This window comes from Aquarana catesbeiana, linkage group LG07 (genome assembly GCF_042186555.1).
Source record: "Aquarana catesbeiana isolate 2022-GZ linkage group LG07, ASM4218655v1, whole genome shotgun sequence".
Classification (NCBI taxonomy): Eukaryota; Metazoa; Chordata; class Amphibia; order Anura; family Ranidae; genus Aquarana; species Aquarana catesbeiana.
This window is the reverse complement of record NC_133330.1, coordinates 62,861,409-62,885,052: the sequence shown is the minus strand read 5'-3', so window position 1 is coordinate 62,885,052 and position 23,644 is coordinate 62,861,409. Positions and strand designations below refer to the sequence as shown.

General features: G+C 43.0%; 1 protein-coding gene across 1 annotated transcript in view; it reads right to left on the bottom strand.

Annotated features, from left to right (window-relative positions):
- Positions 1–1,902: 1,902 nt before the first annotated feature.
- The window catches only part of ARF4 (ARF GTPase 4), a 39,089-nt gene continuing 17,347 nt past the window's right edge, over positions 1,903–23,644 (bottom strand). Inside the window, exons 2-6 of the mRNA XM_073592247.1 lie at positions 9,428–9,508; positions 8,090–8,199; positions 7,298–7,369; positions 6,130–6,255; positions 1,903–2,604 (exon numbers count right to left, since the gene is read on the bottom strand). Of these exons, the coding sequence (XP_073448348.1) occupies positions 2,518–2,604; positions 6,130–6,255; positions 7,298–7,369; positions 8,090–8,199; positions 9,428–9,508 (476 nt within the window). The 3' untranslated portion in view covers positions 1,903–2,517. The remainder of the gene's footprint in view (positions 2,605–6,129; positions 6,256–7,297; positions 7,370–8,089; positions 8,200–9,427; positions 9,509–23,644) is intronic.

Sequence of the window (23,644 nt, the reverse complement as noted above, 5' to 3'; positions counted from 1 at the left end):
TTTTCATCACACCGCTCACCATACCAAGCCTACCTGACCCGCAACGCTGTACTGCTTGGGGGTCCATTGGATCTTGTGAGTTCAACCATAAGTGGGGTGTGGATCCCATATGCACCTGTTTACAGCATTATATTTTTTTTTATTACAACAGCACTTGGGTAAGGAACTTATCAACTGAGAACTGCTATATGTTTATGTGCGCTTTTTTTGGACTTTCACAGGTCACAAGCTTAATATTGATTTGCACTATTTCTAGCACAGCAGCACCTGTGGAAGGCACTTGTGAAAGAACCTTCCAACTAGAAGTTTATACATATTTACATGTGTTTAAGCTTTCACTGGCGACATGCTTGATTTTTTTTTTTGGTTTTGTTTTTTTATTTTGCACGCACTACAGTTGCACTTTATTGTATTTATTCAGGCTGTCAGCGCTGTTGTACTTATACCCTTTTTCACAAGCCCATTTATGTTTTATCCTCATTTTGAAATATAAACAGAACTACGCTATTGGTGCTTCCTTGTTTTTCTCATTCCATATGTCAAACTGCGGTGGAGAGGAGAGCAGTCTGGAATTTTCCAGATTCAATACCAGGTTGCAAGATTGCACACTCAAGCGCATTTAGACCTTTTTAGTTAAAGAGATCATGGCTATCTGGTGAGCAGGTTTTATTACTTGAGCACATTGTGTGTGATTTGGACATTTTATTAAGCGGTGGAGGAATCTACACTTTTTGTCTGAATATATTACGAGTTTTATGGTCATTGCACCGAAGATTATGGACTATTTCATTTAGACATTTTTTCACTGTTAACCATATTTTACAAGTTTATGGATTGTATTTTAGATTTTTTTTACGGTCGAATATGTTGCCATAAACACAGATACACGTTCATGGCTGCTGCTGTAGCGATGGGCTCATTTTAAATACTTCAGTCTCTGGGCGTACTACATCGGAGTCATAGTCACATGGCTGGCTCACCTTCGCCAATGGAACTCTCAGCTTGTAATAAGCTATAAAAACATACTGAACTATTGCAGGTACCATTAATGATGTATGACAGTGTATTGCAGTACCTGCTGTCTACTTATAAACGTAGACTTTTATGCACACTATGTGAAAAGGAAAGAAAAGGGGCTTCTGCCATTCCGACAAAGGTTATGCTCCACCCCCCCAAAAGGTTACAAAATCTGTGATAAATTAGTCATAGGCACATGGCTCAAAGGTGGAGTACACATTAGCAGTCCAAAAATGCACAAATGTGGCGTTTCGCAGACTGACGTTCTGCAGGATTCGGTTGTGTGACGTTCAGCTTCATCCATCACTAGTCAATGGCACCCGTGAAGCAGGTCGATACCAGAGAAGCCAAACAGGCCTGACCATCTGAGCGCAATCTCTACACATACATTAAACGGTTAACACTTCATATTGCACTTAATTACAACATCATAAAACAAATACACAAGTGACAAAGGCACTTTTTTTGTTATTTTATTAGGAATATTTCTTAGTGGGGTATGAAGAAAAACAACAATTTGTTCAGATCGAGGAATTTAAAAAAAAAAAAATAATAATTTGCATCATGAAGATATGTTCACCAATAAACAATAAAATATTCGCAGAACTATGATACAATGGGCAAAAAACAGTAAAGCTGAAAAAGCAACATAAAAAATATCCTAAAGTGAGACAATCTGCTGAGATATAAAACAAGCGGAGGCCCTTTGCTGCAAGAGTCGCCCATGGCTACGTCATGCTGCCAGCAAAGGGGTTATTGCATGCATGCTTAGACCAACAAAGGTCAATATTCCCCTCCCACCAAAACTCATTCCAAGGGTGAAAAAAAAATAAAAAGGGAGCCTGGCTTTCTGACTTGGTTACAAGAAATGAGAATCGGTGTAGGTAGTTTGATAGTGTTTTTGTGTTCCCCGCTGGCATCAGCAAAATTATATATATTTAAAAGAAATAACAAAAACTTCCTTTTTGTGTAGATGAGAAATAAATAGTTATGGAATGCTACGTTTTAGTTCAGCAGAAGGTCTACGGAATGACACACAGGAGTCAAACTAGCAGTTCAGGGACTCTTCAAAATATGGTTTAAGCAAGCGCCTGCAAAGTGTGCAACAAGTAACAGCTCTACTTGACACAGGAGAACTGCGACTGACTTGGAAATGACATTTTATATGTTTGTTTCAAGGGAAAGATTACCAAAAAAGCATTCATTTCTATAGCATCACAATAATTATGTCCAGGCATGGGGGGGGGGTTGGGGGGAGAAGTAAAACCAGAAACCACTTTCACATAAGGGGGGGGATTTATTAATTTTCTGCTTTAAGTCTAGCCACATTGCCCTGAGAGCAACATGAAAACTCAGTAAATAAATGGCAACAAAAGAAACCTGGAAATTTAGAGATTGCTGCCCATTCCATTTCTTTAAACCATTTGTAGAACTAGTTTGGATGTTACGAGCCTAGACATACTCCTATACACTGTGTCCTCGTTGGAAGGCAAATCTTCGTTAACGCTTGGAAAGCTCGTTTGATAGCCAGTCCAGTCCTTCATACAGACCTGTGCCCTGAGTTGCACATGTTGCTTGCACGTACCACTGGAAATAAAAAGGCAATACGTTAGAAGGCCCTTCTATCAAACCGGCAGCATCACAGCACATTCATTTAACCGCTTGCCTACTGGCCACTTTCACCCCCTTCCAACCTAGGCCAGCTTTCAGCACTGTCACACTTTAAATGACAATTGCATCCATATTAAATTATTTTTCCACACAAATTAGAGCTTTCTTTTGTTGGCATTAGCATTTTTTTTTATTTTTGGCTAAACAAAACAAAGACCAAAAACTTAAAAAAGTCTGTTTATTATAAAATTTTGCAAAACAGGTCATTTTCCTGGGCACTGATCAATGCCCCAATCAATGCAGATGTCCCCTTTCACTTTAGCCAGTTACCAGTTCTCACAACGTGAGGAAGGGAATGCTGATAACCGGCAAGTGTTTACATTGTGATCAGCTGTGATTGGACAAAGCCGATCATGTGGTAAAGGGTCGCTGTGGTTGGCCCTTTACCCCGAACTGTGATCAGCTTTATCCGAAGGACACAGCCATCACAGAGTGCGCTGCTTTTAATAGACGCCTTCCCAGAACTGAACGACTGCGCTGTAGCCATCATTCGGCTATAGCGCAGTCGGCAAGTTGTTAAAGTGCACTTCTGAAAACATATTAGCCGTCTTAATAGCTAGTGACACCAAGCCATCTAGCAAATATAGAGTTGTGGATTCACAACTAAGCTTGATAACAATTTCAAGACTCCTCCACTCTAACAAAAATAGACCCCATCAACCTTCCCCACTTTAGGGCCCTTTGACACAGATGCACTTTTGATGTATTTCTATTGACTTAATGCTTTTCTGTGGCACTTGTGAAAATCTGCAAAGATGAGGCATGCAGGACTTTTCAAAAGGACAGCACACCTACAGTGTGAACAGTTACATTTAAAAGGAAAAGCACACTAGCGTGAAAGGGGCATTAAAGTGGGAGAGTCAGAATCAAACCAAAAAGCTTGCAGTCAACATCTTTAACCAAAGATAAAAGGTTAAGTTCACCCTTATGAAGGAAAAAAAAAAAAAAAACCACCACATCTTTTTTGTAGGTAAAAAAAACACGTGTATTTATTATTTTTAAATGGTTTCAAACTGAAGGTTCTGTTTGGGTTTATAGAGACTATCACGCCAATATTGAAAAATCCTAAAAGACATGAAGAGCAGGCATCCAGAAGGTTTGATCAGGCTGTGTTCAGGAGAGCGCTTGTGCAGGGAGACCATGGTTAGTTATCAATCTGCACAGGTGAGATATCCTATCCAGAGACCTTACCGGCAATGTTGCCCTTGCACATGCCCTCTCCTGAACACAGCCTCAGCAGGGTTGGATGTTATGAGAGGTTGGGTTTGGGAGCTGCTGTCAGAACCTGATACCATAGGAGAATAGTAACCACCAGTAGAGCTTGTATTACCTTAAAAGGAGACGTCCAAAAAAGTAAAACATTTTGTTTTTAGGTGAACTATCTGTTCTGCACCATATGGGGGTTTGCTACCATGTTTTTAATGTATTAATCAGGATTTGTTGTATATGACCTCACAGTCAAACCCATACTGGGATTATTACCGTGTCACTATGCTACTGTTTATCAAGAACATGGTTTGATGCAATGGTAACTTATCCTCTGGCCTCTTTTGCCCACCTCATGCAAAGTCCCAACCTTCCTGTTTTTGTATGCATAGGGATGGAGACTCGCGTCTCATCTTAGCTACATATAAGGCCCTCATTTTGTGCTAGCCGGTCTCTGGGCAGCACGTCCATCATTGGGTTAGACACGGTTGGCCATTAACCATTACTTGAGGTAAGGGGGACACTACACAGGCATTTGTGTATATTTTTGTGATTGGGGGCTCTAGCCAAGCTTGGGGCAATACCTCACACATCACTTATTACTATAGAACCATTACACCCCCCCCACTCACCACCTGTGTGGACACATCATTTGGGGGCTTTTGTGTGCGTTTAGCCTCCCCCCGTGAGCTCCTCCCACAGCTCCCGAACCTGACTCAGTTGGTGGCCTTATGACTGCAGACCTCATGGAGGTCACACTCCTGTGGCATGTGAGTATCCACCTAGGGTCGGTGGCTTCTTGCCTCCCCTACATGCATATCTTTCTTTTTTCATAGTGCATTTTGAATTTCTCCATTTTTATCAAAACCCCTTCCTTTTGGTGCAAAATCGCCCCTGAAGAGTGTTTGATACATTGGGCTCACAACATACACCAAACAATTATTTCTTTTTAATTTGGTCCACATACCAACAAGCTTTTACTTATTTACTCTGTGTCCTTCGTGCACTTCAAATGGATGTTTCACCTTTTTTGGACTATCTTCCCTGCACCATATGGGGGTTTGTTACCATGTTTTTAATGTATTAATCAGGATGTTATTGTATATGACCTCACAGTCAAACCCATACTGGGACTATTACCGTGTCACTATGTTACTGTATATCAATAAAATGGTTTGATGTAATGGTAACTTATCCTCTGGCCTCATTTGCCCACCTCATTCAAAGTCCCAACCTTCCTGTTTTTAAAAACAAAAAACGCACATCTTTTTGCAAGTAAAAAACAAATCTGCATTTACTTTTTAGCATTGCACCCATGATCAACAGATCGTGGGTGCAATCTCAGGCTCCTGCAGACTCTGTAGCTGTCTGCCCGTACCCTGTACAGGCAGGCAGTTATTGAATGACAGGAAGAATCAATGAGCTATCTAGAGCACTCATCAATGCCCTGGTAAGCCATTGAGAACTACAAGCTGTGAGCTGCAAAGGCTGGCAGTTATTGTAGTTACCCCATTCACAGAAGCCTGAATGATGTGGCAGAGAGGCCGGTGCCCTGCAAAGCAGTTTTAAGAAATTGCGACAGCAGGTGCGGGGAGAAGATCCTAGGGCAGTTATCACAACGGGAACTCATTGATGGGGAAATGTTAGCGGGAGGCTGCTGCAACAGTAACATCTTACACCTGAATACAGGTGTACTACGTTATAGAAGGTGAACTTATCCTTTAACCAAGCCTCACCTGCCTTTGACTAGTCAGCTTCTGTCCTCAAGAGGTTTGGAAAATTTACATTTTTCTCCTTTATTCTCCTCCCTGTGTGTCTGAAAATTGTATATAGTATGAAAAAGCTGCATTTCAAGTCTGCATGACACCCAGTCCTGACTACAGGGGGTGGTCATCCACAGCATGCTCTTGAGTAGGGCATATAACCTGCCTGCAACAGGTTATAGCCTGTATATCCACATTTACCAAAATACTTCACTTTGCATGCCGCAGCTGTGTGCTGTAGAAAAAGTAAGGTGTGCCAACTAACGGCACTATTCATAATGCTGCAACAACATGTAGTCCCACAGCAGTGTTGCATGTTACAAATCAATACATGTTCATAAACCAGCACTGAAGGAGGAAGTTGGGAGCGTATTTTTTTTTACACCACTACAATTTCTCTCCATTTTTAGTACTGAAATACAAGTACATTTTATTAATGAGGAAGGAACGTGCATGGAGGAGCAATACTCACAGTTCTGTTGCGGAGAGTCTGAAGTGTCAGCTTGTCAGTCATCTCACTGATGGCCATGGCGTTGGGCAAATCTTGTTTGTTTGCAAACACCAACAACACTGCCTCTCTCAACTCATCTTCCTGAAGCTAAAATGAACCAAGATGAAAGGTGTTATTTTCAAGAACTCTAAATTCCGTATTTATAAAACCAGTCTCAGATTCAGTATATGGAACAGTCTGAAAAGAATAAAAAGATTTTCTTCTCATTGTGAGAATCAGGGGAAAATATTTTTTTAGTTGCACCTGTGGAATACACAAGTTCATGCCTTTGGGGGGTAAGCAAGACAACCATGGCGCAAGCTTAATCCCAAAGTAAAGAGAGATCGAAACAGGGGGGAAAAAAATGCTGCCAAGTGCCTGGCACTAACCATAAACAGTTGATCTGCCAAAACTGGCAACTTTTCCTCTGTGGGTACCTTTAGGACTTGTTCTCACAGATGTATGCTCTAAAAACACAAACAAAAAATTCACGGGCTGCGGCCGTTTGACCGGCCTAGCCGCGATGTCACGTGTACGGGAGTCACAGCTCTCTATGAATGGCATGACGTCCATTGAGAGCGCATGCATCAGTGACATCAGATATCAAAGACATACTAAACGGTGCACATTTAGGAGATATTTACTATACTGTACCTACAAGTAAGCTTCATTATATATACATAACTTAAATGTAACATGAAGTTTGATTTTTGTATACTGTACAGCTCTAAGCAACTGCATGCTTTTTTTTTTTTGGAGGGCAGCAAAACTGCATCTTGCTCACCTGCATTTTCCATCCCCTGCTGTTTGTGTGAACAAGCCCTTAGGTGATTGTGGACAGTAGAATATGACTATACCAAAGTACCAAGTTCAGAAAACTACTAAGACTACGTATTGGGTGACCAATATTCAATAAAATTTCAACTTTTACAATCCAACCAGAATCATAAGTTCCAAAGAAAAGCATTCCAGCTAAGTATAGCAATAGAAAAAAAAAAATTCAGTTCAAATTGCTTTTCCACTGATTGACAATTATGTTGCAAGTGGCTGAGCACACTTTATTTCAGTATTTTTGTGTCCCAATAGCAGTGATGTTATTTTACCTTGGAACACAGGAAAAAACACACCACGCTTCATAGATATAGCTTACCATTTTCTGTAACTCTTCTGCTGCCTCCTGGATTCGCTCTCTGTCGTTACTATCTACAACAAAAATGAGGCCCTAGAAAGAAAAACATATTTGTGATAAGCTGTAATCCTAAAAGGAGATTGCCCAACATTCCAATAATACCAAGTGGCCCACATAACGCTGGAAGCACAGAATGTAACTGCAGCAAGCACAGCTCGTCATTAGCAGATTTGATGTGCACTGCATCCCATTCCCACAACAATGGGATTGGGATACAGGTATCTTCCTAGAAAGCCCCATCTACTTATTACAACTAGCATAATATTTGAGTAATTAAGTGATCATTTTAAGGCAAGCATGTCAAACTGGCTGAATAGGTCACTCTTAACCCTTTCTTGTGGCTCTTTATATGTTGTGCAAATCCCCAATCTGTTATTGGCTATACCTTCTGTACAATTTGGAATTCAGATAATGTTTACTTGCATAATGCTCTGCAATTAGCCTCTGAAGGAATAGCTCAGTTCTATTCATATTTTGACTTGCACATGTACTATATTATCCTCCTGATGCAGTACTCTTAATGTGATGCATAAATGCAGAAAATTGTGGTGATGATATGGGGGGGGGGGGCTTGTCTAGATGGTCTGGGATAGTTTTAAGAAAGTCTAGCTTGTCTATGCTGTACCCATTGGTACCTGTCAATAGTTTATTTTAGGAAAATGGAGAGCTGCATGGCATTTACAGAATATAGGCATAGGTTATAGAAGTTAGATGAACATCTACTTCTGTTCTGTAGCTTTGAATAAAAGATACCTGTGTATTCTGGAAGTAATGCCTCCAGAGAGGTCGGATTTTATCCTGGCCACCAACATCCCAGACGGTGAAACAGATATTTTTGTATTCTACAGTTTCCACATTGAAACCTGGAAAAAAAAAAAAAAAAAAAAGGATTTAAGAAAGTTCACTTTAGAAAGTCAGGCCTACAAAACAGATGGAGGGGAATATACCTAAACTGGAGCAACTATGCACTACAATCAAACTTTCACTTTTAACACTTAGGCCCCTTTCACACTTGTGCGACTTGCCCTGCGACTGTAAAGTTGCACGACAAGTCATACTCCATGATTTTCAATGAGTACCATTCATATCTGTGCTACTTCAAGTCGCAGTGACTTCAAAGTAGTCCCTGCACTACTTTGGTCCAACTTTGAGGTGACTTGAGATCCCTAAACCTCAACATTACACAGGCACTGCTTCAAGTCGCGTCAAAATTGCACGACTTTCAGGTCGCACAAGTGTGAAAGGGGCCTTAACTGAACAAGCGAAAGATAAAAAGCACCCCCGCTCACTTTCACACCGAGGGGGGGAGCCCCATGAGGAGGAACTGATGGCAGAAGCTGGAACATGTTACATGCTTCAAAGGTGAACTTAACCTTTAAAATGTGGTGATCGTGATTCACAGGTGTACACTGAGCTGTGTGACATGTACAGTGCGGTTTAATAGCTTTCTCACCTCCCATTATGTTCTTGGACAATCATAAGCTGCCTATACACATTCTATAGAGCCTGGAGTGCAACCTGCAATTTAAGGGGCACGTGCAGCTCCTTGGTGTTTGCAGGGAAGCCCGCAGGTCCCAGCAGTCAGTTGGAGAACTGATTTGCAAAGGGGCTTTTATTAACCATGAATTCCAGCAGTACCATGTCCCTATTCTCCGACTGTCACGTACAACATGACTTCAGTCTCCAACCACTCCTGTAGCGCAGTCTCTGCCTTTTTCCTCTAGAAGTCTTTTGTAGCCTTACAAAACATTACAGGCAGCCCTTTGGAGATTTCAGTTGCTGTATTTGAGGCTCCCTGGAGCTTGTAAATTTGACAGCCACTTCTATAGAAACTGTATTAGAGAGACCAAGTAACCTGTAAGGATATAAATACAGTGGTATGTTCCTGAAACTCAGCTGAAGAAGCTGTTTAGACAAGCTCAAAACATCTTCACCATTACAGTCCTGTTGAATGTGACCAACTTCTACTAATCCTACTTGCTGTGAGGTTACTTACTGTGAGCAATGAACCCAATATGGCTCAGAAGCTTTCACTCAGTGCTACAGAAGACAGCTGTTAGCCATAGAAAGCAGTCAGTAAAATGTACTTACCAATTGTTGGGATGGTAGTGACAATCTCTCCGAGCTTCAGCTTGTACAGAATTGTTGTTTTTCCTGCGGCATCAAGCCCGACTGTAAAGAGAAGAGATTGCCATTAAGTTTAGTCCTTAGGACACAATAAAATCCAACATTGCAGTGGTAAACAGGTCTCCAGGTTATCATTGCAGTGTTTACCTGAAACAACTATGTTTTAATGAGATTTTATCCAGAAGATAAATTGGAGGTGCCATTACAGGAGCCAATTAAGTTCTAGCGTAATAAAGTAAGAGTACACCCTATGTGCAAACACTACTTATTTTGCTTTCATCCATATTCTGCAAATTAACCCCCCAGGGAAGTACCTTTAATCAAACCATTCATAGGTACCACAGCAAACTCCTTTTATCAAAAAGGCTTGCAGACCGGTCATATGAGATATAAAATTCGTGTGTACGCCATGGGCTTCCAATAGAGGAGATTACAGCAACATTTTTCTGAGATATAGAAACCTTTCCTCATAAGGAGTGCAATAAAGTGAATCAGGTGCTATTTGTAACACTGAAATTAAAGTGGAACTTCACTTAAAAGTAAAAAGTTCTGCTCGCTCACACTCCCCTCCCCCCCCCCCCCCCCACACACATTTTAAACAAAATTGTTTTTTCCTGGGAGTGGGTACCTTTTTCTGAAAGGCTCCCACTTATGCAATTCTTGCCTAGGCGAAAATTGTGCTAATCTGAACCAACCCCGCAGCCTCCTGGAACACACCACAGGTACCAGGGGACCAGTCTGAAAACATGACACAATCTCAAAGTGGGAAGTCCATTGTGAAACAGGAAGTCACAATGGGCTCTACAGTCAAAATGGCAGTGCCAAGGATCTGAAGCCTGGTGAAAAAAAAAAAAAAAAATGATCAAAAGATTTGCAGAATACTCAGAATGACACTTCTGGGAGTATTAGATGCTGGCACTCCCATTGCACTCTGCTTCCTCCACAGGCATTAGGTTACTGCAGGACAGTAGTGGTGTGGTGATCAGAGGGGACCACAATGAACACCAAAGCAGCAGGCGCCCGATACACCTGAGGTATGTTAACTGGTTCCCGACCGGCACACGCCGATGTACGTCGGCAGAATGGCACGGCTGGGCAAATGGGCGTACCTGTACGTCCATTTGAATTCCCCGCCGTGCCATTGCGTGCGCGCCGGCAGCTCCGTGAGTCGGGTCGCGGGTCCCGCGGACTCGATCGCCGCGGGGATACCCGCGATCGCTTCACGGAGAGGACGAACGGGGAGATGCTGATGTAAACAGCATCTCCCCGTTCTGCCTAGTGACAAGTGTCACTCGATCTCTGCTCCCTGTCATTGGGAGCAGAGATCAGTGACATCACACACCAGCGCATCCCCCTGACAGTTAGAAATCACTCCCCTAGGACACACTTAACCCCTCCCCGCCCCCTAGTGGTTAACCCCTTCACTGCCAGTGTCATTTACACAGTAATCAATGCATTTTTAATCGCACTGATCGCTGTATAAATGACAATGGTCGCAAAAATGTGCCAAAAATGTCCGACATGTCCGCCATAACGTCGCAGTCACAATAAAAATTGCTGATCGCCGCCATTACTAGTAAAAAAAAATTTTTAATAAATGCTATAAAACTATCCCCTATTTAGTAAACGCTATAACTTTTGCGCAAACCAATCAATCAACGCTTATTGCGAATTTTTTTTACCAAAAATATGTAGAAGAATACGATCGGCCTAAACTGAGGAAAAAAAAAAAATGTTTTTTTATATATTTTTGGGGGATATTATAGCAAAATGTAAAAAATAATGCGTTTTTTCTCAAAATTGTCGCTCTTATATTGTTTATAGCGCAAAAAATAAAAATCGCAGAGGCGATCAAATACCACCAAAAGAAAGCTCTATTTGTGGGGGAAAAAACGTCAATTTTATTTGGGAGCCACGTCGCACGACCGCGCAATTGTCAGTTAAAGCGACGCAGTGCCGAATTGCAAAAAACGCTCTGGTCAGGAAGGGGGTAAAATCTTCCGGGGCTGAAGCGGTTAAATATTAGAAAAAAAAAACCCTTTCTGCAAGTTTAGACCAGCAAAAAAGCAGAGCTCAGTAGCTCAGGCTTCATGACTGATGTATCCATTGGTTTCTCTGCAGGTGTGGCTATGTTTTTTTAAACTTAACCTCTTTTTTTATTGTCCATTTCCCACAAAGTGAAAAGAAATCTGAAATGGGAAATAAGTCATCACATTTGTAACCTTTGCTACGTATTTACACTGATATGAAGGTGAAAAAAGGGAATCTTAGAGGATCACGTCAGAGTGCCCAGAACAGGTTGGGCCAGTTCACTCTATAGTAACCAGTTTACAGTCAACAAATTTTATTTAAAATATATCCATCAGACATACTAGAAGCTGAAATCAACCCTAGCTATGAACTCCCTTGATGTACGAGGCATGAATGAAATTTAAATGAAATCACACCCATTTCTAAAAAGGAAATATTGCAAGTTGTTACACACACACACTAACGTTTAAAGCAGGGATCCTCAAACTACGGCCCTCCAGCTGTTGCAGAACTACACACCCCATGAGGCATTGTAAAACTTACATTCACAGACATGACTAGGCATGATGGGAATTGTAGTTCCTGAACACCTGGAGGGCCGCAGTTTGAAGACCCTTGGTTTAAAGCAATGCATACCACTGTGTGGTGCCATTCATTCCAAATGGCCCCCCAAAGCAAAAGCACCGTATGTGCCCACTCCTGCGCTGCCTCCCACATTCCAAAATTTGATTCTGCCCCATTTTTTTACTATGTTGTGACGCACTGGCAGCCCAATTGAAAAGATTCCCTAAGGCCTCATGCACACTGGACGTTTTTACAGCAGCGGTTTTTGGCTTCAGACTGTTTTTTCTACAGTCAATAAACCCCCCCATGATGTATTCCTATGTGTCCATGCACATAGCCTTTGGCTTTTAAAAAAAACAAAACAAAAAAAAAAAAACAAAAAAAACTAGTGGGTTCTGAGAATTATCAAAAACTTGAGCAGACAGAATCTGGAGCAGCAGTACATGGCAACCAATCAGCTCCTGTCGTCTTGTTCAGGACACAAGAAGAGGATCCTGGCTGCTCTGTGCAAAACCACTACACAGAACCGGTAAGTATAAGCCCCGGTTCACACAGGAGCGACTTGTCAGGCGACCTAGCCGCCTGACAAGTCGCGTCCCGTTCTGTACTACGGAACCGTTCTAATAGGAGCGATGCAAGTCGCTCCGACTTAGAAAAAGGTTCCTGTAGTATTTTTGGGGCGACTTCAGGCGACTTGCATTGACTTCTATACAGAAGTCGTTTTGCAAGTCGCCGCTGAAGTCGTGTGCAGGTCGCCTCAAGTCGTGCCGCCCGTGTGAACCGCCACTAACGGGTTTGTTATTTTTAAACGAAAGAAAACAAGACTTAAATATCACTAAGTTATAGGTAGTTCTCTTAAATATCAGTGAGGAACTAAAGATTGCTGATATTTACTTTTATGATTTGAGGATGTCTTTGTAATATTACCCAGGCAGGTAGCCAAGTGCCTCTGATTCAAAATTTGTTTGCATCTCTCCTGACATTTCATGTCATACTATGTGCTGGCACAATGTGTCACAGGGCACTAAAGCCGACCATAAATGGATCAAAATGTCACCAGTTCAGCAGGGACCACCTATGGCCATTTCCACTCAACAGAAGTCGATCAGGATTGCTCGAGAACTTTCATTACACCAGTGTATTCTAAAAGCGAAGAGTCCCCGCTGTTAGAATACAGTGTCCCATTGGGACGGAATCCTCCGACCACCTCACGTCTGTGGATAAAGGAATTGTTCGTGTTTTTTTTTTTTAGTTAGCCCTCTCTGGCTGATCAAAAATGACCGAATCCTCTATGGCCAGCCTTAGTATTTTGGTGCTGCTAAGAATAAAGTTGCAATGTTGCCATTGCGAATTTTTGCCGCATGTTGCAGAGACATGCGTTATTACTCCAGCTGATTGTAGCTCAGGGTGCAGATGATTCCTGTCACCAGAAGGGGTCACCTTGCCATGTCATTTCACACCTTAGTGTTGCAATTCTTATTGCACATGCATTAGTGTCCGTTGCTTTTAATGTGCAATTACTTTACATATAAAATGTTTCATGTACCCTTCACAAACTCCTGGTGCAGTGTTTAGACCAACTTCCAATCCAGAGGTGTGCGCACACATCCTGAAATCCTGATGGTCAAAATTCCGACCATTGTACTCATTGCGCATTGTAATGCACAGCAGAAATGTTTAATTACAACAATTTTTTTTTTTTTTTTTTGCGTTTTTCAATAAACCTTCGCCCATATATTTACATTGTTTAAACACATTGCAAATCGGTGACAGCATGAAGTATCAGGTGAGCAAATCACATGTCCCCTTGAGCTCCAGCCTCTCTATGCTGCCTACACATGAACACAGGTTGCGGTGGCTACAAGGGAGCTCTTTAGAAACACCACAAACAAGTATGGATGTTGTCAATGTTTGTGCGTACAACAAAAAATCTCAATTAAAGGGTTAGTCCACCTTTACACAAAAACTGTAAAAAGGTGACCAATACCAACTCCCTCCCCTCTCCCTGCTGTATTTATTGCTAGTGACCCTCAGCCATCAGGGCATCCATCTGCAGCCACTCCACAGGTCTGGGGATTTGAAACCGCTCTGCAGTATCAAGATGAATGAGATGGATTCTGATTGGTCAGCTCCATCACATGGACAGCACTGGCCAATTAGATTCCATTTGGTCTGTACTGATAGTGCAGGAAGGAGAACACAACAGTGAGGGTTTCAAATCCCCAGACTTGTGGAGTGGCTGTGGGTGCCATAACAGCTGACAATGGTAGCAAGTACAGCGTGGATCAGTGGGTGGGGAGGGGGTCTGGTGTTAAGTTACCTTTACAGTTGTTTTGTAAAAGTGAACAATTTAAAGTATCGACTGTACAGTTTCTTTTATGTAGACTTCACACCTATGGGATGTGGGAAAGGTGGATTACCTTCTTAATGCACCATATAAGGTTTCATGCACTGGAGTGCCACCGCAACATCAGGGGAATACACCTGCATTTCGGGGAACTGCAAAGCATGGAATCACATTACTAAAAAAATAGTGCACATCTAGTTTTTATTGTATTGTGTTGGCATCCCATTCAAAATGAGTGGGCCGTCTTAAAACAAGGTACATTCACATGACAGAACAAATAAAGGGCCACAATGGATCGTTTTAGTGTAGATGGGCCCTGCCTCTGAGCACCATCTGCCCAACAACTGAAACAAGCACTTGCATTGCAGTAGTCAGAACACTTCTTCACGTTCAGTTTCCTAGGTAAAGAACTCCTAAAATCAAGCAAAGAAAGATGACCAATATGGGACTTGTACCATTTAAATCCTAAGTGCAGTCAAAAACACAATGCAGAAGAATTTTCACGAACAGAAGAAGAGGAACCAGCAAAGGGGACACAGCCTACTTGGCAAGTTATGTCCCCTGTGCTGATTTTGCGGTTTAGTCTGCACCTAGGCTTTAAACAGAAGTCGGTAATAGCAGCTGTCATGTTTCTATTCTGACATTCCCTTTATAGAATGGTAGTTTACTTCCCTCTGCAATAAACCCAACCACCCCACAAACATACATTCTGCCTATTAGCTTTCCTTGAAAAACTCTCATTATAAAATGCATTTTGCATTCTGTAATTGAAACATAGCTCAGGGATTGATGTTCTTTTGATCTTTGCAGCCGGGATATTCAACATGCGCTTAATCTTGCTTAAACATGATTTAATTTGGTGCAGGATCATGTCCTGTGTATAGGAATCCTGACAAGGTTATTTAAGGTTGCTCACACTGGTATAACAGATATTGCAAGTTTGATGTAACAGTTTGTTTCATTTTGACTATTGGAATTTTCAAAACGTGTCGTGTTCACAACCACATTTGAAAAAACAACTCTACAGAAGGAGAACGGGACAAAATTGTTGCTATACGATCCACAGCACATCATCTCCCATATGAAACTAGTGAGCTGTTTAACCAACTCTGCTCACACCTGTACCCTCCACCCAACCGAAGAGCACAGCAATTTCTAGATGTCCGATATGCGTTTATTGGTCAATAAAAGCCAAGATAAACAAAGTTTAGTTCAGAAAAACAGCCTTACATTGGGCTTGCGTCAAATGAGACCTCTCATTTACTTTGTTTTTAGCGGCTAAAATCGCAATCGCATCAGCATGGAAAAGTCCTGTCATAGATCTCGCATTGATGAAACGCAAACTCACCTGGATCATGCTGAAAGAAAAGATTGTGAGCGTCTTATGTGACAAGCATTGGCATTTTGAAAAAAATCTGGTCCCTCTGGCTTAGTTATTTGCAGGTACCGGACATGCAGAGTTGTCCCCCAGGCTCGAGAGAGCCTGACGCCCCCAGGCAGACCCATTTTTACTACTTTCTTTTTCTAGACCTTTTATTTTCTTCTATACTCCCCCGGTACCTCTTCTCTTTGATCTCTCAATTTCTTTTTATATTTATATGGCACTCCTGAAATTGATAGAGGGGTTCTTGGACCCAAATACCTGGTCCAACAGATGTTTGAAGCTGGCCCCGGGAGGGTACTGGTTATAAGATGGAAGTTTTGTTATATAGTTTTCAATGCTGTTCAGTATTTATGATGCCCCAGGTTTTAAGGGCTTTTAGGTTTCCTACTTGGAAAGGCACGGTTTTCCTTCCAATCAGGGTCCTTCACATCAGGGAACTGCTGTGAGTCAGCCCACAATAACTACCTGGACTTTTAATCAAAATAATGAGCAGTCCAACTTTGTTCCTTGTTGCCTTGTGTACCAATTGCTGCTGTGTATGTTCCATTAGCAAACTACTGTTGCTATATTTTGTGTCTTTTATATCTTGGAAAGAAAAAATTTAACCACTTGACAACTGGGCACTTAAACCCCCTTAATAACCAGACCAATTTTCAGCTTTTGGCGCTCTCACATTTTGAATGACAATTACTCAGTCATGCAATACTGTATCTATATGAAATTTTTGTCTTTTTCACACAAACAGAGCTTTCTTTTGGTGGTATTTAATCACCGCTGGGTTCTTTATTTTTTGCGCTATAAAAGAAAAAATCTGTAAAAAAAAAATGCATTTTTCTTAGTTTGTTATAAAATTTGGCAAATTAGTAATTTTTCTTCACATATTTTGGCCAAAATTTATACCACTACATATCTTTGGTAAAAATAACCCAAATCGGTGGATATTATTTGGTCTTTGTGAAAGTTATAGAGTTTAAGCTATGGTGCCAATTAGGGATGAGCCGAACACCCCCCTGTTCGGTTCGCACCAGAACATGCGAACAGGAAAAAAGTTCGCTCGAACACGCGAACACCGTTAAAGTCTATGGGAAATGAACATGAATAATCAAAAGTGCTAATTTTAAAGGCTTATATGCAAGTTATTGTCATAAAAAGTGTTTGGGGACCCGGGTCCTGCCCCAGGGGACATAGATCAATGCAAAAAAAAAGTTTTAAAAACGGACGTTTTTTCAGGAGCAGTGATTTTAATAATGCTTAAAGTCAAACAATAAAAGTGTAATATCCCTTTAAATTTCGTACCTGGGGGGTGTCTATAGTATGCCTGTAAAGGGGCGCATGTTTCCCGTGTTTAGAACAGTCTGACAGCAAAATGACATTTGGAAGGAAAAAACCCATTTAAAAACTACCCGCGGCTATTGCATTGCCGACAATACACATAGCAGTTCATTGATAAAAACGGCATGGGAATTCCCCACAGGGAAACCCCGAACCAAATTTTTTTTAAAAATGGCGTGGGAGTCGCCCTAAATTCCATACCAGGCCCTTCAGGTCTGGTATGGATATTAAGGGGAACCCCGGCCAAAATTAAAAGAAAAAAAAAAAAAAAATGTGGGGTTCCCCCTAAATTCCATACCAGACCCTTATCCGAGCACGCAACCTGGCAGGCCACAGGAAAAGAGGGGGGACGAGAGTGTGGCCCCCCCCTCCTGAACCGTACCAGGCCACATGCCCTCAACATTGGGAGGGTGCTTTGGAGTAGCCCCCCAAAACACCTTGTCCCCATGTTGATGAGGACAAGGGCCTCATCCCCACAACCCTGGCCGGTGGTTGTGGGGGTCTGCGGGCAGGGGGCTTATCGGAATCTGGAAGCCCCCTTTAACAAGGGGACCCCCAGATCCCACCCCCCCCCGTGTGAAATGGTAAGGGGGTACTTACCCCTACCATTTCACTAAAAAACTGTCAAAAATGTTAAAAATGACAAGAGACAGTTTTTGACAATTCCTTTATTTAAATGCTTCTTCTTTCTTCTATCTTCCTTCATCTTCTTCTTCTGGCTCTTCCTCCGGCGTTCTCATCCAGCATCTCCATCGTGGCGTCTTCTATCTTCTCCTCGGGCCGCTCCGCACCCATGGCATGGGGGGAGGCTCCCGCTCTTCTCTTCATCTTCTTCTCTTCTTCATTTTCTTCTCCGGGCCGCTCCGCACCCATGCTGGCATGGAGGGAGGCTCCCGCTGTGTGACGGTGTCTCCTTGTCTGACGGTTCTTAAATAACGGGGGGCGAGGCCACCCGGTGACCCCGCCCCCCTCTGACGCACGGTGACTTGACGGGACTTCCCTGTGACGTCACGGGGAATGCCACAGGGAAGTCCCGTCATGTCCCGTGCGTCAGAGGGAGCGGGGTCACCGGGTGGCCCCGCCCCCGTTATTTAAGAGCCGTCAGACGAGTAGACGCCGTCACACAGCGGGAGCCTCCCTCCATGCCAGCATGGATGCAGAGCGGCCCGGAGAAGAAAATGAAGAGGAGAAGAAGAGAAGAAGGAAGAAGAGAAGAGGATGAAGAGAAGAGCGGGAGCCTCCCCCCATGCCATGGGTGCGGAGCGGCCCGAGGAGAAGAAGATAGAAGACGCCGCGGAGGAGATGCTGGACTAGAACGCCGGAGGAAGAACCAGAAGAAGATGAAGGAAGATAGAAGAAAGAAGAAGCATTTAAATAAAGGAATTGTCAAAAACTGTCTTGTCATTTTTAACATTTTTGACAGTTTTTTAGTGAAATGGTAGGGGTAAGTACCCCCTTACCATTTCACACGGGGGGGGGGGGGATCTGGGGGTCCCCTTGTTAAAGGGAGCTTCCAGATTCCGATAAGCCCCCTGCCCGCAGACCCCCACAACCACCGGCCAGGGTTGTGGGGATGAGGCCCTTGTCCTCATCAACATGGGGACAAGGTGTTTTGGGGGGCTACCCCAAAGCACCCTCCCAATGTTGAGGGCATGTGGCCTGGTATGGTTCAGGAGGGGGGGGCGCACTCTCGTCCCCCCTCTTTTCCTGCGGCCTGCCAGGTTGCGTGCTCGGATAAGGGTCTGGTATGGATTTTTGGGGGGACCCCACGCCGTTTTTTTTTTTTTTTTTGGCGCGAGGTTCCCCTTAAAATCCATACCAGACCTGAAGGGCCTGGTATGGAATTTAGGGGGACTCCCACGTCTTTTTTTTTAATTTTGGTTCGGGGTTTCCCTGTGGGGAATTCCCATGCCGTTTTTATCAATGAACTGCTATGTGTATTGTCGGCAATGCAATAGCCGCGGGTAGTTTTAAATGGGTTTTTTCCTTCCAAATGTCATTTTGCTGTCAGACTGTTCTAAACACGGGAAACATGCGCCTCTTTACAGGCATACTATAGACACCCCCCAGGTACGAAATTTAAAGGGATATTACACTTTTATTGTTTGACTTTAAGCATTATTAAAATCACTGCTCCTGAAAAAACGGCCGTTTTTAAAACTTTTTTTTGCATTGATCCATGTCCCCTGGGGCAGGACCCAGGTCCCCAAACACTTTTTATGACAATAACTTGCATATAAGCCTTTAAAATTAGCACTTTTGATTTCTCCCATAGACTTTTAAAGGGTGTTCTGCGGCATTCGAATTTGCCGCGAACACCCCAAATTGTTCGCTGTTCAGCAAACTTGCGAACAGCTAATGTTCGAGTCGAACATGAGTTCGACTCGAACTCCAAGCTCATCCCTAGTGCCAATATCTGAAAATTGATCACACCTGAAGTACTGACGGCCTGTCTCATTTCTTGAGACCCTAACATGCCAGAAAAGTACAAATACCCCCCAAATGACCCCTTTTTGGAAAGAAGACATTCCAAGGTATTTAGAAAGATGCATGGTGAGTTTTTTGAAGTTGTTTCCCACAATTCTTTGCAAAATCAAGTTTTATTACTTTTTTTTTTTTCACAAAATTGTCATATTAGCAGGTTATTTCTTACACACCGCATATGCATACCACAAATTACACCCCAAAACACATTCTGCTATTACTCCCGAGTACGGCGATGCCACGTGTGAGACTTTTACACAGCGTGGCCACATACAGAGGCCCAACATGCAGGGAGCACCTTCAGGCGTTCTGGAGCACCCAGGCAAACTGACATTTCTCTCCTACATGTAAAAATCATCATTAGCTAGAAAATTACATAGAACCCTAAAACATTATGTTTTTTTAGCAAAGACCCTAGAGAATACAATGGTGGTCACTGCAACTTTTTATCTCGCATGCAGCAATTTTTTTTTTCCAAAAAAAAAAAAAAAAAAAAAAGCGTTCAAAAAACAGTTGTGCTTTAAAAAAAAAAAAAAAAAAAAGAAAAAACAGTAAAGGTAGCCCAATATTGTTGCATAATGTGAAAGATGAAGTAACGCAGAGTAAATACCGAACATCTCACCTTTCAAAATTGCACGCGCTTGTGGAATGGTGCCAAAGTTCGCTACTCAAAAATCCCCATAGGCGACGCTTTAAAAATTTTAACTGGTTACATGTTTTGAGTTACAGAGGAGGTCTAGGGCCAAAATTATTGCTCTCGCTCTACCGAACGCACTGATACCTCACATGTGTGGTTTGAACACCATTTTCATATGTGGGCGGGACTTACGTATGCGTTCGCTTCTGCATGCGAGCACACAGGGGCGCTTTAAAATAATAATTTTAATTTTTTTTTTTTTTATTATTGTTCATTTTACTTTTAGTTTGATGCTTTTTAAAAAAAAATTTTTTTTTTTTGACCTCTTATTCCTATTACAAGGGATGTAAACATCCCTTGTAATAGGAATATGGCATGACAGGCGCTCTTTACAGCGAGATATGGGGTCAATAAGACCTCACATCTCACCTCTAGGCTGGGAAGCCTGAAATAAAAAAAAAAAAAGATCCTGACTTCGATCGTAGCGGTGAGTCGGTAGAAGCACCGGAGGGTGGCGGGAGGGGGGGGGATGTCCCCTCTCACCTCCCGTAAGAACGATCAAGCAGAACAGCCGCTATGATCATTCTTATGGTGTAGGGAATCGCCGGCTAAAAAAGTTGATATCTGAATGATGCCTGTAGCTGCAGGCATCATTCAGATATCCCCTCACAAAGTCAAGAACGTCGTATGACAGCCGGCGGGCAGGAAGTGGTTAAAACGCTTTTTTTTTTTAACACAAAGTTGTCCATTTATACAATATTTCTAACACATAGCATGTACATACCAAAAATGACACCCCAAAATAGATTCTCCTACTCCTGAGTACGGCGATACCACGTGTGAGACTTCCACAGCCGGGTATGGCCGAGCCCGGCCGGGGTATCGCGCGCGGGGTATCGCAGAGTATCGCACAGGGTTGCGGGGTATCGCAGAGTATCGCACAGGGTTGCGGGGTATCGCAGAGTATCGCACAGGGTTGCGGGGTATCGCAGAGTATTGTGGGGTGTTGCAGAGAGGGGAATTCTGGGAAGACGTCATAGTACGTGATCCCAGAGTTAAGCAACCACCCTGCTGCCGTCATTCAGCTATGGGCCGGTTGTAAAGTGGTTAATAAAAATGAAACAGAATTGAGACCTTTCCTTTATGCCAGACTGGTCCCTGAACTACAGCGCCCTGATCCTGTTTACAGGCATTTCTCTTGCCTAGCAGGCTGCAAAGCAGACACAGCAAACTACGTCCCTTCTCCCTCCTCCTGGTCAGACTGCTCTATAAAATGCTCTATAGGTCAGGTTTGTTTTTTTCCCAACAATTTTGGCTCCTGTTGCTGTCAATCACAGCCAAATGGGGAGGAGCAGTTGAGCCATGTTCTGTGTGTCAATAGACAGAGTGGGGTTCAGGATCGAGCCAGCACAAGTGCCCCCGTAGCAAGCTTTCAATGGTGAGCACTCAGCAAGGGGGAGGAGCGCCAGGAGTGCCAGCATGGGACCTGAGAAGACGATTAGACGCGCCGTGTGCAAAACCATTGCCAAAGAGCAGGTACAAGTGTGAATTTTTTTTTTTTTTTTTTAAAGGTTTTTACTTTAAGACGGCCAAACAACAAACATTTTCTTCATAAGGCCAGCCCCCATACCTCCTTCTTGAGAAGAATCACTAACTAGACAGGCTATAAAAACTTAGCTTGCTGTTGATTTGGGAGCCTTCTATACCTACATCTCACATTTGGTCATTCAAAACCTGGAAAGAAGTGAAGCAATAGGTGGTATATGCAAGACTTAAAAAAAAGACCAGGAGAGCTCCAAAACTGCCAATAGCGTGTCAGGTTCATAGCCAGCAACAGCTATCTTTTTAATATGCATTTGTTTACCTGCATAAACAATCTTCAATAAAGCAAAATGTTCCTTCAGTGGGAGGTAAAACATTCCTAATGCGGCCTGTATCATGCAGCAGCCCTCCACATTCCTAGAATGCCAGTATTACTTGGCTGGTAGGAGAGCTAGGTGCAAACACAATAGGAGTGCAGTACAGAAGGAGTGAATATAGAAAACCAAAACTGTATACCTTGTATACTGAGATTTACATAATAAAGACATTGTCCTGCTGAACAAATAGCCACACCACAGGAAGAATCTTCTAGGTTAAAGACTTCCTTGAAAGCAACATTGTAAGAAAATTGAATTCGGAACATTTCTAGGCCAAAAACTAGAAAGCCTGGTCTGATGTAGGCTAATGGCCCGTACACACGATCCGAAAAAAAGGACGACAGATCGTTCGTGTTTTTTTGTTTTTTTTTTGCATGCTAGTCGCATATCAAAAATAGAGAGGTTATTAAAGCTACGTAAATTCTCCTACAACAGAATTAAAAATCGGAAGTGATCTAATGTGTTGTACCGTATTTCTATTCCATTTTCAGACAACAGTACTGATTAAACGAAAATCATACGATCTGGTATCATACGAGAAACTTTTCATGTTTGTTCGATGGGATAAACTGTCGTGATCGGCTCTAGAAAGCTCTGTACTAACGATCAGATTATCGTACGATCGCTTCGAAAACTATTTTTCGTCCGATTTTCAGATCGTGTTTATGGGCCATTACACGGTATACACAAAACGACAAATGAACCCCACTATAGCATTCAGCTAGTACCGCTCACTGGACATGACCCAGATGAAAACAGCCACCCCCCTCTAACCGCAATGAGGTGGCATAGGCTTTTAGGGATTAAAAGCAGACAGTGAGGGGGCATGGTCTGACTATGGAGGAGTGAGGATGTGCCGTGCCTGAGCTCCGTCCGGTCCACAGCTACAGGGTCGATTACTCCCCGTTTTCCACCCAAGGCATGTCACAGCGGCGTCGGGCATCTTCACAGCCCAAAAAACCCCACCAACAAGGCCAGGGTTCGCTGGAATCATTTCTCTCCGGCCTCCCCCCCGCAAGCAGAGGGGAAAATCCAAGATGGCGCTGGAACGAAATGCCCCACAGCAGCACCATGAGGCTCAGCCTGCACCGCCAGCGTTGTCTCCTATCCCTTTTCCCAGGGTGGCAAGTGACTCCATCCCCCCTGCCTCCCCCCGCTCCACATCACAAGACCAGGGCGCAGATATAGCAGACCTGGCAGGAGACAAGGATAGCGGGAAGCACTTGTGGTCTCTACCCACTAAAGAGGACTTAGAGCGTTTTACCAGCCAGCTTGAAAGGGCTTTTAAACAGGACATTGAGCAATTGAAAACAGACACCACTGAGCTAGGACACAGAGTAGAGACTTTGGAGCAGAAATTTGATGAAACTGTGCCCGCCATCTCTCAGCTCAGAACAGTCGTTTGCCCACGGTCACCAAATTGAGGTCCTCCTATGCCAGTTAGATGACATGGAAAAGCACAGCAGGCGAGCAAACATTCGCA